The sequence below is a fragment of the Belonocnema kinseyi genome, chromosome 2 (genome assembly GCF_010883055.1).
Source record: "Belonocnema kinseyi isolate 2016_QV_RU_SX_M_011 chromosome 2, B_treatae_v1, whole genome shotgun sequence".
Classification (NCBI taxonomy): domain Eukaryota; kingdom Metazoa; phylum Arthropoda; class Insecta; order Hymenoptera; family Cynipidae; genus Belonocnema; species Belonocnema kinseyi.
Window position 1 is genome coordinate 133,846,106 of NC_046658.1, and position 18,524 is coordinate 133,864,629.

An 18,524-nucleotide genomic window follows, 5' to 3' on the forward strand; every position below is an offset into this window, starting at 1 on the left:
ATAGTAGTGTTTGATCAAAACTCGAAACTCAGATTTTTCCATATTAAAAAAAACTCGGAGGTTAGTCACTTCTCAGTGCTGTAACTTGTAAATGCGTAAACAAAAATGGCTGAAGTTTTGACAGGCGTCATTTGAAGGATCAAGCTCGACGAAAATGGTTCACATTAGTGAATACTAATGCCATCTCTTAGAGTTTGTAGGTACTTATCAGACTACCTAGTACGTAGCCCGCGAAAATTGAAAAGTCACTTTAGGTCTTGAACACAATCGTATTCTGATTATTTAAATGATAGTGAAATGTAAAATAAGATACAAGCCGTAAGCAGTTATTAGTTGTATTTTTGTAATTTTACTTGCAATTTTAATTTAGACCACGCTACAAAGATTATGTTAGATTGGTTATAATTAAGCAAAGTGGACGAAATGTTGCGGCCAATTGGTTTTATATAATTTATAATTAGTATAGCTTGACTCATTTTAATTTTAAGTTTCGGCAATGTTTCGTCAATTTTTCGGTTTTTGTTCATCAATTCTCATGGATTATTGCCTATTATAATTATCAAGAATGAAAAGTATTGATAAACTATGTACGGCGAAGATGCTTTTTTTACGATAAAGTGTATGATTATGTGATTAAGATAATGAAAGTGTATCAAGATACATTCCTTTCGGCATTTAAATTCATGCCAGTGATAGTTATTTCATTTGTGGTCACAACCCACAATCATAATTAAATTGATAAATACTAAACAAATAGAAAAGGTAAATATTTATCAGAAATTTCTAAAATATTCCTCCAGAGTCTGAGTACATTTTTTTCGATCAGTGTTCTTTTATAAAGCTTTATCCGTCAGAAGCTATAACCTGAAAATTCAATTGCCTCATTTCATTCCATAAATAAATATTAGTAACGCATATTTTTTGAATATCTAGTAGTACTTTTTTTACATTATTATCAGAGAGGGTGTTAGACACCCTGAATCCGAAAAACAGTTTTCTTATAAAATAAAAATAAAAAAAGACGAGCAATTTATCCGAATCGATTTTTCGATAAAAATACTGGAGTTTAAGCATTTTTTAAAATTCAAAAAACAAACAAAAATGAAGGTTTTAGGTGAAATAAAGCCTAACATGATAAAAACTTGGAGGAAGAAAAACGTGTTTTGAACAGTCTTAAAGATTATCCGAAAAAAAATTTTGATTTTTTTCGAGAAAATCGAAAATTCAGAATTTGATTCCACAAAAGATAATGAAAATAATGTGAGGAGTTCCTGAAATAAAACCAAAATATAGCGACCAAATTTGTATAAAAAAAGGAATTCTTCACATTAACTTGATTATTGGTGATTATTTCGTGATGTCGATCTTGAGAATTTTTTCACAAGATTATTGTTAGTCGTTCTCATCACAATTCGTACTTGTTTATTCAATGAAATAAATTTTCGACCGTTAATAATTAAAATTTAGATTGATTAAAATACAAGTTGCAATTTCTTTTTATTATATAGAACAATCAATTCTTTTATTGAAGTAATATAGTCATTTATAATTTTTTTTATTATGGTTGAATTATTGATACTCAGCAGTCCATTTTTCAACTGAAACAAGTATAGTATTGCTTTGTCATTTTTAACTATTTATTTTCTATTTTTTTCAATGTGGCGTTTATAAATAGTGAAAAAACCAAATTGGAATTTACAAAAAATTACAATATTCTTTGAAACTTTTTAAAAAATTTGTTTATAAAAAATAAAAAAATATTGTGAAATTACATGATTAAAAATTACTATTCTTTTAATTAAGTTTTATAAATCACACAGTAACAGAAGAACAAGTTTGCGGAACCAAAAAAGCGATCTACATAGTTATTATAGTATTGGTCGAGATTAGTCGAAATCTAAAATTTTGGAATTGTCTGCTAATCAGTTTTTTCATGCTACCTTGAAATTTTAGTCGGAAATAGAATTTTTTGAGTTGGCTACTTAGAGTCGGGAATTGTTTTTTTAAGCTATTAAGTTGATATTTTTATAGCTATCATGTTAAAAGATATTTTCTGAAGTTCAGGTGGCGAAAAAATTTTGTTGTAAAAGTTAAAAAGAAATAAAATTATAACTAACATTTTTCTTTTAAACGGCTTAACGGATAATAACAACTGTGAAGTCAAAAAGTTTATGAATATTTATGATGGAAATATGCTTTTGAAATTACAAAAATAGATTTGTTAAATAAAATCTCATTAGCTTATAAACAATTTTAAATTTTCCCTACTTATATATTTTTTTCATTTGCGTTGTTCTACATTATTTTTGGAGAAAAGCTCTGAACGAAATGCGATAATTCTTATCATAGACATTGATATTTGATTGTTATTAACTATAGCAAAAAACATTGTTTGCGATCTAAACTTAAAATTGTTTTATCAATGTTTATTATAACAAATATATCGTATTTTTTCAGCAAAGTAGCCAGTATAAAAAATTCAACCGCGTCTAAAAATTCAGGCTCGAATAAATAAAACCGGCAAGCAGAAAATTCTACTACAACACTATGTAGGTCGCTTTTTTGGCCCCGCAAAATTTTTTGCACGACTGTGTCATTAATTTTGAGAAAATGTTGACAATATTTAAGGATTTGTTTTACAGGAATATAAATTAAAACAAAATGAAGGGTCCGGGTCCAAACCCTTTACCTGAAATTATTTTCGAATTTGATTTTTTTGATTTTTTGTAACATTTTTATATGCAGTTAAAATCCCTCAAACGAAACTGAAAAACCTCTTTTTTTAAAATGGATTTTTGAAAATCGCGTTTTGGTATATACAGCATAGGTCCGTGTATTAAAATTTAACATTATTGTTTCTCTAAACAATTATTTTTTCATCTTTGGATTATCAAAATTTCTATTTATTTCTTGCAGTCATCATCGTTTTTTCCCTATTGCATAATAATATATTTTTTTCTTTTCCGACTCAAATCCATTGAACAAATTTAAATGAGATTAAAATGAAATTTAAAATCCTATTTAACGTCCAATAATAAAGTTAACAAGCAGAATTTCTAAAAACAATGTCGAGAATTTAACGACTAAATTTGAACAATCACCAAAGTTTCGGCACTCATACAGCATCCTTATCCAGGCAAAAAAATTAAAATTAATTCATTCTTTTTATAAATTTATTGTTGGGTATCAGGGAGAGAGCATGGTGGTTTTGTTTATGTTCCTGTCGGCTTGAATTTTTATTTTTTAGTTATTTATTTTAATTTTTCGCCTTGACAAGGATGCTGTATGAGTGCCGAAACGTTGGTGATTCTATTTCTAAATGTCTTTTTTGGTTTGACAATAATAGAAACAAAAAAGACAAAAGAAAATTTAAAAATATATATGTATAAAAATTATTTTTAAAAATAGAGAGAAGGAAAGGGATTTGTTTGGTTGTCTTCTTATTTTTCTTACAAATTTTTTTATTTTTGTCCAAAGGGAGAAGTTTCTTCTCTTTTCTTAATTAAGGAAAGAAAGAAATTTTTCCAGGTTGCAATGAGAACATTTTACGGTGATTGTCCAAGTATGGTCCTTGGATTCTTGGTTTTATTTTCAGGAATTCTGTTCATAAGTTTTAAATATTATCCCATAAGACTGCTTTAGAAGGTCGCAAAAAAAAGATCAATTAGTGACAAAAAAGGTTTTGCGAGTTTTTAGCGCTAGTTATGATTTTTTGCGATTTTTTAATACACATTGTTTCTAATACATAAAATACTTTTTTTGCTGATAATTATATGTTTATATACATTTTCCGAACAATTTATTATTATTTATAGCAATTTTCTTTTTGAATAGAGTGAGAAAGTCAACGTTTTTTCCGATCGTCTCAACTTATATTAAAATTTTTAGTTAGCACAAGCATTAGGCTATATTACATTTAACATTAAATTAATATTAATAATAACAATATGAATAAAAAAAAAGTCTTGTCCACCAGACGAGACAAATATTTGTATACGTTTTTCTTAGGGTCACTGAATCCGAATCCGGGATAGGTTTGACTCGATCAGATCGTATTTTCTTCCTGATTTCAAAAAATTGATGAAAATTAATACTTTTTTCACATTTTCGAGGTTAGGAACCATTATTTATTATTAATGAGTTATTTATTAATTCAAATAATAAATATTGAAATACCAGCATTTTAATCTTTTGATACTTCTAACATCGAATATTTTATAAACGAAAAAGTGTCTTAGTTTATATTTCAATCAAAAAGAATAAAATTTATAAAAAAAAAGAATCTTCGAACCAAAAAGAGGAATTTCCAATAAATATTTTGCACTCAAAAATAAATAAAAGCTTATTTAAATTATTGAACCTTTAAGCCAGAAGAAAAATTTCCTCTACAAAAATTAAATTTCCAAATAAAGAATATGACTTTTCAGCAAAAAATTAATTTTCCACCAAAAAAGGCGAATTTTCCACTAAAAAATATCAATCTTAAAAAGTAAAATAGATACAACTTCTATCAAAAAATATTGTAGCTTTAATCCATGTAGTCAAATTTTTAATAAATACAGAATAATTTTCGACAAAATGATTAAGCTTTCAACCAAAGAGAAGAATTTTCAACTAAAAATAGAAATCCTTAACCAAATTTTCGTAAAAAAAAGAAGAAATTTCTTCTAAAACAGATGGAGTTGCAAATCGATATGATAAATTAAAAAAAAACTTGAATTTTTCGCAAAATCGATTCTATAACAAATAGTTGCATTTCATTCAATAAAAGCTAACATTTTGTAGTAAACCATATGAAGTTTAAAGCATATTAAAAATTTTTTTAGTAGAATTTTCATCCAAAAAAGGATTTAGTTTACTTTTCAATATCAAAATATAAATTTTAAACAAACAGTAAATTTTCTAAAGAATAGTTGAATTTTTAAGAAAATAGTACAATTTTGAACCACAAAATATGAATTTCAACAAAATAGTTTAATTTCCAAACAAAAAGTTGCATTTATGTGAAAAAAGATGACATTGTTCTTAAAACAGATGGATTTTTAATTAAAGAAAAGCAAAAAAAAAATTTTTTAAATAATTGAATTTTCAACTAGGAAATATTTAAGTTCTTTTTTAAACACGGAAGTATTATATTTAAACAGTAGAATTTTTATCTAAAAATTATGACTTTTTAACAAAACTGTTAAATTTTCAAACAAACGGTTGTGTTTTTATCCGAGAGAGATGTAATTTCTACTAAGCAGATGAATTTCAACATGCAAAAGACAAAATTTCAAAAAAAGATTTAAATATTCAACCGAAAAGTTGCATTTTTATTTAAGAAAGATGAAATTTCTCTTAAAAACCAATAAGTTCAACCAAAAAACCTTGAAAAAATAGTTAAATTTTCGTCTAAAGAAGATTCCAGTTCACTTTCTAACACGAAAATAGAAATTCTAAACAATTTACAATCAAAATGGATGTCTTTTTGAGAAAATTATTAACTTTTAAACCGAATAATAAAATTTATAACTTAAAGGGTAATCTTCCGAGGAAATGATATAATTTGGAATCATTTCTAATAAGGTTGTCCATATAAAACAATTTTAATCTGAAATTTTTCAATTTGGAACGCATTTCCTTAGAAATAATACAGTTTTACATCATTTGAATTTTGAATGATCGAATTGTCAACATTTTATTTGGAAAATATTTTATTTATAACGTTTTGATTTTGTCCTATTTTAGAAACTTTCTTATTACCTCAAATCATTGAATCATCATTTTGAATATGTATCAATATTCAATTAATAATTTTTAATATAAAACTCTTAATTTTGAACAAAAGAATTAGCATTTTTAATTTTTAGAGTTTAAAAGCTGTGAGTTTAAAAAATTAAAAAAAATTCAGCAGAAAATTGATTTATTCAAGCATTTAGTTGAAAAAATTAAAAGTCTACAATATTGTACTCATGTAAATTAGGGGCGCTCAAGTATTAAAATTTGAATTTCTTAATTTTTTCTCTTAGTGAAATAAACTCAATGGAATTGAGAAATAGAAGGAAAAGTTTTAGCGATGTCGGAAAGTTTTTAAAATTTTAAAATGTTTTAAGTGATTGAAATTTGCTCTATAGATGTCAAAATCGTAGATATTTTTTGTACTATTTTATAAAGCAAGTAAGAATATAAATTAAAAATTATGAAAAAAGTCCTGCTGAATAAAGGAATTAGTTTTTGATTAAGGAAAAATTAGGTTTTTGGATTCCGCTTGATTGACATTTTTTTAAAGTTAAAAAATGTTCATCTTCATAGTATGTGTGCAATCGAAGTAAATCTGACATTCATTTCAAATCAATAATGATTTGAAAGAAAATATTCAAACTTCATGCTAAGAGGTATTATTTCTTCTTTGAATACATTCATTTTCTTGTCGCAAAAATATGAAAATTGTTTCAATTAAAATAATAGTCAAAATAAGTTTATGAATTTTTCTTGGATCAAGAAACATTTTGTTAAAGTATTAGTTACTTATCATGAGAATATGATATTCTTGATTCAATATTTTATCAAAATTCACGCAAATAAGTGTAACGAAACAAATTATCTCAATCGTTTTTTGTTTGGAGTGAATATATTCTTGATTCAAATAGTTGTCCTGATTCTATTATTCTCTTGATTCAAGAAAATCGTTCTTTTTTTTAAAGAAAATACCTGATTCTTTCATTTGAAATCATCCAAGTAATTCAGCCTGCTTGATTTAAGGCAAGTTTTTTTCAGTGTAGGGTGTCCCCAAAAATCGACTTTCGATCTTTAATAATCGACCAACAAATATGCATTCATATAACTATTCTTGTTATAAATTATCTACCGCAATTATTGTAAACCCAGCGTAAAACACGAAAGCTTTTAATTTATTCTTTTCCATCGTCATATTTTTGAAATATTTCTGCCTGAAATTTTGTTTTACAAAAAAAGATTTAAAGTTGAAGTTTTTTTTTCATATATGATACTTATTTGATCTATCAACATTTAACCAGTTTTCCTTGTTTTCCTTATTCTTCTCTGGCAAAATATTTGCAAACGGTTACAAAAATAAAGCAATTATATACTTGGTAAATAATTACGATTAATACACTATCGACATAATTTATGTATATGCGTATAGGATAAGTATTTTTATCAGTTACACGTGAACTTAGGTAACAGTTTGTTGAAACTTTAAAAATTACTTTAAACATTAACAAAAAGTTTTGGGTGTTAAAAAATTGCATCAGAATTCAAAAGTTTTTCAATAACTATATATTTTTATACTTATATTCTTCGCAACTTTTAATCAACATGCAATTTTATTTTACTGATCATTTTAAATTTTCAGGGTAGGTGATAATAGAAGGTTATGCAAAATAAGGAACAAATATAAAAGTAATCGTGAAAAATGAAACATTCATATCATTTTGCAATATCTGAATAAGCTGTCCCAGGTCGATGCACAAAAATGAATGTAAACATTTGATATAATAGAGTCAAACATAATGTGGAAAAGTTCGGATTTGAGGCAAAATCGTTATTCCTGCAAGCCAAAGGGGCTTTAACAAAAGAGAATTCACAATCACTGAATTACAGTTGTTGATCCTTTGACCTTTAATTTGAAAAGGACTGTGCACACACCCGTGCAGAAATCTCGGTCTGGCCCCGATGGGGGCCAGACCAGTCCAAGTCGGGTCCCGATCGGGAATCCTGGTCGGAGCCAGGTCGCGCATGAAACACACGCCCATATCGGGGCCAGGTCGGGACACCCGATTGGGAAACCCGATCGGTGCCCAATCGGTACACAATGAGTCTCATTATAATCCATTCATGAATTTCACAAATGGAGTTTTAATATAAGTAAATACGAAACTATCAATAGTCCTCTCCTTTCAAAAGCCACCTTAATATTTCAAGTTAAAATTAACTTACTACAGGCACGAAAAGAAAAGGTTTCAGAATACAAAATTGAATTATGCTTTTGAAAATCGTAAAATTATTGTAAATGGTGTCAGTTCCGAGGAAAGGGTTTGTTTTGTATGAAAAAAATGGATGATAACTAGAAATATTTTAAGCAACAATTTTAATTTCTTGAAAAAATTTTGCCTATAAAACTATTTAACAAATTAGAAAGTTTTTTCGCAAAAAGATTCCCTACAACTTGACATTTTCGAATGCTTTCAAAGAAAATCATCAGGAAATAAGCTATGATTTACGATCTATTAACATTTTACTGCAAATAAATTCAATTTTCTGTCAATTGCATTACTTCTTGAAAAATTCAAGAAGGTGGTTGTAGATAATCTTTTTGCCAAAAAATTGCACCATCATTTATTAGATCGTTTTATTTTTTTAAATCGGTTCAGAATAAATATAGACCAAAAAACTTTTAAACAAAAATGCAAATTTTTGTATTAAATATTTCTGGTGGTTTTAAATATTATTTACAGAATATGCATTTAATTAATTTTTATTATTATTAATTCATTTCGACCTAATGGACATTTTATAAGTTGAAATTGCATTGTTTATAATAAAAAAGAAAAAAAACTTCGTTTATCATTTTAAACTTCGCGCGAAAGCAATTAGATGCTGAATGCGGCGCATGCGCAGTTGAGTAACTAATTCTTGCTGGAATGTTATGAAAATTTGTCCTTAATGTATTAATTCATTTCTTGTCAATAGATTTGATGATTCTAACTCTACATTAAATCGAAAAACCTTGAGTTCTTTAATAATAATTGAAAATAAAAGAACTTAATCAATTTCATCATATAATAATATTTGACGCATTTGATGGTAAATATACTAATTTTACGTCAAACAATTTAATTAATTATTAATTTATTTGAGGTTAGGTTTCAATGAGCCTGCAGAGTGTAATTACTTGCTCTCATCTTCCTCGCACAGGTTACGAGGTCTACTGACTGGTGTTTGGTGCCTCTGAACACGTGGTTTACTCGCCTTATGTATTTATAAACATTGCTAGAATATTTTAAACGAGTATTATGTAAACAAATTTCACTGCACTACCAGAAAGAAACAAGCAGCACTAGTTCTTTGAGATCATGGAGATGGCGTTTCAGTTGGAAATCGGTCAGGCCCGGTCGGGCCCAGGTATGGGCCACACGGTTCTACTGATCAGGGCCAGATCGGGAAATCCGATCGGGGCCAGATCGGTAATACGTTTGAAATCGGGCGATTTCTACACGGGTAGCTGTAATTTTCCGAGAGAACAAACATAAATGCTGTCTGACAAAAAAAATTTTTTTTCATATACGATACTATTTCAATCAATCAGCATCCATCTAGTTTGCTTCATTTTCCTTAGACTTATCTACAGTAATAAACGCAAACGGTTAAAATAATAAAGAAATTATATACTTGGTAAATAATTACGATTACTACAATATCGAAATAATTTATGCATATGCGTATAGGATATATATTATTATCAGTTACGTGAGCGCTTATATAACAGTTTGTCTAAACTTTAAACATTACTTTCAACATTTAAAAAACTTATCGTTTGGAAAAATTGCAACAGAATTCATAAATTTACTTATAATTTGCAATTTTTAGGGTAGTTGATAATAGAAGGTAATGCAAAATGAGGAACAAATATTGTCGTGATCGTGAAAAATAAAACCTTCATTTCATTTTGCAATATTTGAAGTAGCTCTTTCAGGCTGAGGTACAGATGAGAATTTGTTTTTTTAAGCCGAAAGGGGTTAAACAAAAGTGAATTCACAATTACCAAAATAATAGAATTTTGCAGAATTTCCCAAATTTAACCACAAAAATAGATAAAATTTAATTTAACTAAATGATCCTAAACAAAGAGAGTAGTTTTTCTTATGTCTTTTTTTAGTCTACTTTAATGAACAGTATCAAAATTTTCTCACTAAGCGGGGAAATTCTAATAGCGCGCTACGTACGTAACACGCGTTCTGAAGCGCGTCTAGGTCGGCCCATTTAAATTTCTTCTAATTCTTTAAATCCGTAAAAATCCCTTTAAATATCTGAAAATCGCTTCACATCCGTGATTTATTTTAAACTATTTGGAAATCTCTTTAAAAAAGCGTCGATAACCCGCAAAATTAGGTAAAATCCTGTATTTTTTGCTTTTTATGATGTTAAATGAATGGAAAATTCCACGGTCTTTCCACAGCCCCTAAGCTTCAACAGTTTTGGTTCAAATTTGGAGGTGATGAGGCATATCGCCTTACGAGGTTTAACAGGTATTTCCTATAAGAAAAAAAGTAGTGTTTGCAAATTTAATTCAGACTCGTCAATATTAGGTAAATCATATTTAAACTCAACACTCACAATTGGCTATCAAGCAAAAATAAACAACTAATTTTTGAACATTACCACCATAAGCTTGTTTAATAGGGTTCTAAAGAAAACGCATGTTTTAAAAATTGGTATTGCCAGTTTTTGTCGCTATTTAGGATTTTTTGCGGGTTTCTGAATACGCAGTTTTTTCAATATATAAAATACTACATTTTACTTATTTCTAGAGGTTTGAATAATTTTTAAAATAATTTATTATAATTTTTAGCAGTTTTCTTTTAGAGCAGTGTTGTATAAAGTCTAGTTTTTTCCCGTAATTTGAACTTATTTAAAACATTTTAATTAGATCGAAGAAATAATTAATTTAAGTAAAAAAAATTGTTTATGAAAATTATAATTGATTGTAACCATATTTTTCTATATTCATACTAGATAGTTGCGGTTTTTTTTAGAAATGATCTATTTTTTGTCAACTTTTCACTTAGAGCTCGATAAAAATTATTACAATTTAAAAAACTTAATTGTTTGAACAAATTATTATTGTTTCTAACTATCTTCATTTATATTAATGCAAGAAAATTTTGACTTTTTAGTTAGAAACCAATAATTAATATTAATGTTTTTATAGACAAGGGCCGCAGTGCGTACTTCAAGAAGAATTTAAGTTTGATATTATCCATATGATACAAAAACGAAAAAAGTCCTGGAGATATGGCCGAGGTGAATACGAAGGGTATTTCAGTTTTAAATCTGCTAAACGACTGCAAATATTTTAGAATTTTTGTTAATCTCTTCAAATCCTTTTAAATCCTGTAAAATTATGAAACTCTACTTAAATCTCTTAAGATCTTTTAAGGTCTCTTAAAATACTTGAAAATCTTCTAAAATGCCCTGATATAATTTTAAATCCCTAGAAATTCTAGAAATATAAAAATCACATGAGATCTTTTAAAATTCGTGAAAATACTTCTCGGAATTAAAATTCTTTTAACAATATTGAAAATTAGTTAATTAATTGATAGGTATTCTCGAATTAACTATTAAAATTCGATAAAAAGTAGCAATTTTTTATTGAAAAATTAAATAAATTAGCAACAATAACCAATGCCATAACTGTGAGAATTTTAATGCTAATTGAATTTATTTGTCACTATCGAATAAAATTTTCATCATTTTTTTTATAAATGGTTCAAGAAAAAAAAGTGTAAATCAAATAATGCAGAAATGTTGAATCGCATATTGTGAATAAAAAAATTTATTTTTCTGAAAAAAATTTTAATGTGGCATAATACTAATGATTAGACTATTTTCCAACACATAGTTGTAATTTTCCTTTCAACGTCAAAAATCCTAGGTTCACTTGGGAAGTTTTTACCCCAATACACCTTTTAAATTATTTTATGTCGATATTTATCTTTTAATTAAATTTTTTCTGAAAAAGAATCTTCGCTCCGCTGGGAATTGAACCACAGAACTTCCGATTGCCGGTCGGGTACTTTTCCCTTGAGCTACTTGACAGATCGAAAGAAGAATCATTTTTCAGAAATACACGCATCATTTTTTCAGGTGTTACAAGTCAAATTTGTGAAGGAACCTGTATTGCCATCAGAGAATAACATAAATTTTTAACTTTTTTCCGACTAAATGAAGCTATGAATTAAAAAATTGACTTGTAACACTTGGCAAAATAAAAATGTATTTCTGAAAAAGGTTGCTTGTTTGGATCTCTCTGTTAGCTTAAGGGAAAAGTAATTGACCGGCAATCAGATGTTTTGCCGTTCGATTCCCAGCGGATAGAAGAAGATGATCTTTTTTCAGAAAAAAGTTATTTAAAAAAAAGGTTTAATTCAAAGCTGTGATAATACACATTGCTTAAAAAGTATTTATCTTGCCATGACTGAATTTAAGATAAATTGTGTCACAATTCTTGAAATTTACGTGTCTTTTTTCAGATTAATCATGAACGTGAAACTGTTCATCGTGATGGGAATATCGTGGATATGCGAAGTGATATCAAACTACCTGAACTACTTTTTACCATGGTTGTTGGAATACAGGATCTTTCTGGTCTTCGATATAATTAATTGTCTTCAGGGTGTCTTCATATTTGCACTTTTTACATTAAAAAAAAAGTTGTACAATGCTTTACGACGGAGATTTTTGACGGGAAATGATAAGGGCTCTGTGAGCAATACGGTAAGTTCGAAAAATCCGAAGAAGGTGACAAAAACTTCCAGCAATAGCACCATGAATAGCACGAATGGCACTCAGATGACCACTTTCGCCATGAGCTCGCCACCTGCCGTTATCCCAGATAAATAAAAAATTTCCGAGGATATTTGGGAAAAAGATCCAGTAGGTCAGAGGGCTCGAAGAAGGGCAATAGGGTGGGCCATTAGGCCGTTTCAAATTTAAACCTTATTTTCGGAAAAAAGGCTATAGAAGCTCTGAATTCAAACATTTTTCATTGAGATAAAAAAAGAATCTTGCGTGCACCGCTTGGAATCGAACTACAGATCTATCGATTCCGGCTCGGGTGCTCTTACCACTAAGCTATTGCAAATATCGAAAAATGAATCTTCTTTCAGAAATCCGCTGTCTTCTGGAAGGTGTTATGTTTTAAATACTAGTCAATTTTATAAGGAATCGGCATTCTCTCTCTTGTATTCTCTCTTATCTGTATTATCTTACAGTAGCTTAGTGGTAAGAGCACCCGATCGGAGCAAAGGAAAATATATTTTTTTAGAAAAAATTCAGTTTAAGAAATTCCATATTTTTTGTAAATTATTCAAAATTAACCCAAGGCCCCGGGCATTTAAAACTAACGTGGGGTGCTTGATGTTAAAAGCTCTGTTTCACGAAAAATTAAAAAATTAAAAAATTCTTATTAACTTTTTAAAGTTCAAGTTTAATCACCTCTTAAGGAATTGCGTAAGAAATAATCTGAAGCAAATGGAAATAATTACTGAAACATTCTTTAAGAAGTGATTAAACTTTAGTTTGCAAAAATTTAATAACAAGAATTTATGTTCACTATTTTTTCAAAAATCGACCTTTTGTCATTTAGAATTCTATGTTCATTTCAAAATCCTGAAGGCGTGGGCTAATGATAACCCATTTAAAAAAATGGAAAAAATTGTTTTCGAAAACGAACGAATTGGGGAAATTCGATCAACAAAAATAAAAAATCGCATTTCTGGACCACCCTACTGGCCCTTATTTATATTGTGAAAAAATTGTTCAATATTTTTGTTCATGCTCCATAATTTTATTTGAATGTTTAAGAAAATTATCTCCAAATTTGAGCAAAATAAGTTCATATTAACTTGTATTTGCAACTAAAAAGATAAATTTTGGAATGAATAATATAATTTTTAAGTAAAAAATTAATTTGAAATAAAAAATATTCGAATTCAATCGAAAGAAAACCAATTTTAAATTAAATAGATGAATTTTTACTAAATAGTTGAATTCTGATATAAAAAGATACATTTATGAGCAGAAAGATTAATTTTCTCCAAAAAAAGGCGATTTTTCAACAAAATATAGGAGCATGAAAATTTTAACAAGTAGCTCAAGGAATCACTTAAATTTTTAACTAATTGGTGTATTTTCAAATAGAAAAAATATTTAACACAATTATGAATCTTAAAAAAAATTTCAGCAATTTAGTTTTACTTTTAACAAGAAAAGGTGTTAATCTTAATTTAAAACAGTTAAATTGTACTAAAGATTATACATTTCATACAAAGTAGATAAACTCTTGGGTAAAAGTTAAATTTGCGACCAAAAAGATAAAATTTCACTCAAGAAGATTTACTTTATTTCCAAAAAGACGAATTTGTGACAGAAAAAATTTTTTTAAATATATTTCCACTTTTATGCAAGCCGAGTTAAGGCAAAAAAGGCCAATTTTAAACAATTCCTGCTTTACTTTCCCCTCAAGATGCTTCTAGATCTCATATTTCGCTTACCCTACTCCCTTTCCCCACCCCTTACTTCCTCTTCCCTACTCACGGTTATTTCTATTTAGTTTCCCTATTTCCTTTCACTAGGTTTCTCCTCACTTTCTTTACCGCCATTTTCTTACCTCATCTACTTTTCTGCTACTTATTTTCCCTCACTTCCTCATTATCGCTCACTTCCCCTACTCTTATCCCATCATTTTCCCTGCATCTGCGCCCCTCATTTACTTTCAGAACCCTAATTCCCTCCTCTATCTCCCCCTATTCTTCTACCTTCTCCTCATTTCACTTCCTTCCCATAATTTCCATTCACTTTCATCAGTTCTCCCTTTCCTCATACTTCATGCTTCTATTCACTCATTTTCCTACTTCCCCGCTTATCATTTCCCCCAACTCTCCTACTTCTCCTAGCCACGTTTTCCCTTACTTTTTGAATTTCCATAACCTCTTTTCCCTTACCCTTACCCACACTTCCTCATCCTTTCTCACTCTTATTTATAACCAGTTTCCATTCTCAACCTTAATTAATCTTCCTTATTTACTCTCCTAGTTTTTCTCCCGTCACCACCTATAACTTCTCCTATTCATTATCTCATCATTGTCCCTATTCCTCCACTTCACGACTCTTTTTTTATTTTCACTCCCCCTACTGTCCTCCTCAACTCTAATTTTAATTCCTTCTTTCGACGACTGACCATTTCCCCATTTCATATTTTTCCCTGCTACTCATTTCTCCTCACTTCCTCATTAGCGCTCACATGCTCTAGTGTCATCTTATCATTTTTCCTACTTCCCCGCACCTTATTTACTCTCATTCTCCCTACTTCTACGCGACTAGCTCCTTCTACTTTTTCTTTCCTCCCCGCACTTCACTTCATTGTCATAATTTGCGCCTACTTCTATTAGTTCTCATCACCTTCCTTTCCTTACTGACTTTTCACTCATTTTCCTTACTTCTCCGCTCCACATTTCCCCTCCCTCTCCTACTTTCCTTCCTCTCGTTTCTCACCCTTTCCCTAATTTCCATAATCTCCTTTCCCCTATTTTCCCTCCCCTTAGTCCTCCTACTTTTTCTCACTGCCTTAATTTCCGCACAATTCATCTCATAATTTCCCCTCACTTCCCCTAGTTGCAAAAAGTACGAAGGATGGCCGGATGAACCGGCGGACTGACACCTTAACAATTAAAGTAAATTTAGGAAGGAACGAGAACTGAGAAAAAATCATATGAATTAAAGTAATTTTTAACTAAATTTAAGAAAATTAATTTGATTGAGTTGTGAATTTCAGATGAGCTTCTTGATTCCAGGAACAATTTTGCTGAATTGAAGTTATTTTCTTATTTTAAGAAGATTTCTAAATGTAAGGTGAAACCTTTTCAAGTATTATTTTTACTGTAAACTATTACTTGCAAGGAATTGAGTTTGATGAAAAAATGACAGTGGACTTCTTTATTAGGGTAGGTCGAAACAAAATTGAAAATAAAACAGACTAGCGCAGGGTAGCCGCTGGTCCGGGAAGTCGGGAAATGACCGGGAATTTTGTGTGACCGGGAAAACCCGAGAAATGACAGTGAATTTATTTTTTGATCGGAATAATTGATTTTACGAGATGTTTTGGACTCAATTCAAAATTTAAGAATTTCCATATTTTAACGTTAAAAATTAAATTGTTTCAATTGGAATTTCGAAATCCTTAGTGCATTTAAACTAAAGTAAATGCCCGATTGAAACTTTATAAACTATTTTCAATTTTTTTGAAATTTCAAAGTAATATATTCATATTTAAAGGCTTTTGGCAAATTTAAAAATTTCAATTAAGAAAAATAACAATTGCTGATTATTTACTCATTTGATTGTTCATGCAAAATCGGTTATTATAAATAAAATATTCAAACCATAAAAAATACTGAACATTGCACATTACAATTTGAATTGTTTTTTTTAAAAAAAATTAATTCACTCTATTGCCTAATTTAAAACAAAATATAGATTTTTGCAAATTTCGAACAAAATATTTGGAAGCTTTTCATCAAGAATTATAAAAGGCTTTGAAATAAAATTCAAAGCTTTCTAAGAATTTTCAAAGTATTTAAAATAAAAATAATCTAACTTTGATTTTAAAACATCTTCACCTTATAAAAAAAATTAGTTTTTCAATTTTTAATATTTCTAGCTTAAAATTTCTTAAAATGATTCACATCTCAGTTTCTATTACTTTAAATGCAAAATTGTTAAGATTTATAGTTCGAATTTCTTTATTTCATTGTCCGTGAAAAAAGTTTGTGAACCTGGAAAAAACAGGGAAATGACCGGAAATATTTTGAGATCGGAAAAAAACCTGGAAATGACAGTGAATTTATTTTTCACTTGGAATTTTACAAATTTTTAGAAGAAAAATCTCTCCAAGTTCAATTTCAAAAGTTTTTTAATTAATTTTTTTTAATTGTCTCCTTTTTCGATTGCGCTATCATTCAATTTACAATGCGTAATTCGAAAATATTTTACTTACAAAATGTTTCATTTTTATTTTTAAACGTGCATTTAAAACACAGGCCCGTCACGTCAGGATTTAAAAATATTTGAGGTTATATACCCTAAAAAATGGCGTTTTGGCTACTTTTGAGGTTATGTACAGAATACACAAATTTTTTTGGGATTTCAACAACATATATATGATATATATCATATATGATACAACTAAAGAAAAAATCCCTAAAAATGTTGTGTCTTCTGTACATAACCTCAAAAGTTGCCAAAAACGCCATTTTTTGGGTACATAACCTCAAATATCTTACAATCCTGACATGAGGGGCCAATTTTGACCCCGGATTCGGATTCTACGTTAAAAATTACTTTGGGAATGACCTTCCACTTTTTAGAAGCTTTCGAAGTTGAACATTTTTGATAAAAATCATTTCTATTTTATCAACTGTAAATATAAATAATTTTTTTTTATTCGATCTATACTTCAGGTATGAAAAAGTGAACAATAATAATTCACCTGACAAAACGATTCTAAATCCAATGAAAATTGAGGGATTTTAACGTTAAAAATTAAATGGTATCAATCCGAAAGTCTTATTTATTGAAAAAACGTAAACGTCTGATTGAAAATTTATAAACTATTTTCAGAATAAAAATAACTTCACAGTAATATATTCTTAATTAAAGGTTTTTATCAATTTTAAAATATTGTTTCAGTATTAAATATTCCATTTTTAACCCATTCAATTTGATATTATTGTAATTAAGAAACAAAATAATACTTGAGTATTTATTAATATTTGACTATTTATTTAAGACGAATAAATTAATACCATATATTTAAAAGTGAATAATTTGAAACTGAATTTTTTGACATAGAGCACTTATTATTGTAGACAAAATTTAATTAATTATAAGTGATATATAAAAGTTTCAAAAAGATTCAAAATTAATTTAAAACTTGAAATAATTTCAAATAATTTAAAGGAAGTGTGTGTACCGACAAAATTTGGCTACTGGTACAGAAATTTTGCTGAAAATGTCCAAAGTCTAATTTAAAACAAAATGCAGATTTTTGCATATTCGAAACAGAAAATTTTGATGCTTTTTAAGAATATTGTAAAGGCTCCATAAGAATAAAAAAATTATTTGAAGATTCCCAGGAAAATTCTTGAAAAGATTCTATATTTTTTGTTTAAATTCTGCAAAAATCTTCATTTTGTTTTAATATAGACTGTGGCTATTTGCACTGAGATTTTTGAACTAATAGCCGATTTTTGTCGGTACATACAATCCCTTTAAATTATTTCTAATTATTGTAAGTTTTACCATATTTGAATCTTTTCCCATCTTTTAAATATCTCTCTAAATTAAATAATCACTTTTCAATTGTTATTTATACATTAAAATTTTAAGGGAATTTAAAAAAATCTGCAGGGGTTTCTAAAAATTTTCAAGAAAAATTCAGTTTATTATGAAAGATATTTAGAGGTTCTGAAAAGGTTCTAAAAATAATTTTAAATTTGAAGATAATTTAAAACAACTCTGAGGTTTTTTAAGATTTAGAATACATTTTTAATAATATTATAATAATAATTCTAGCTTGGAATTCATTAAAATAATATAACTTTGAATATTCTTAAGTTCATTGATTGGCTTTTTTATTTAGAGCATTAAAAATAATAACGTGAATTATATTTTTGGAACTGAACCTCAATCTTTGAATTCTGTTATTTATAACAGTTATGAGTTCTGAATTTCAAAGTTTA

At 28.2% G+C, this 18,524-nt stretch overlaps 1 protein-coding gene across 1 annotated transcript in view; it reads left to right on the forward strand.

Annotated features, from left to right (window-relative positions):
• LOC117167919 (G-protein coupled receptor Mth2-like) overlaps positions 1-15,973 on the forward strand; it is a 105,658-nt gene extending 89,685 nt beyond the window's left edge. Inside the window, exons 5-6 of the mRNA XM_033353165.1 lie at positions 12,258-12,501; positions 15,579-15,973. Of these exons, the coding sequence (XP_033209056.1) occupies positions 12,258-12,501; positions 15,579-15,593 (259 nt within the window). The 3' untranslated portion in view covers positions 15,594-15,973. The remainder of the gene's footprint in view (positions 1-12,257; positions 12,502-15,578) is intronic.
• The last annotated feature ends 2,551 nt before the right edge of the window (positions 15,974-18,524 follow it).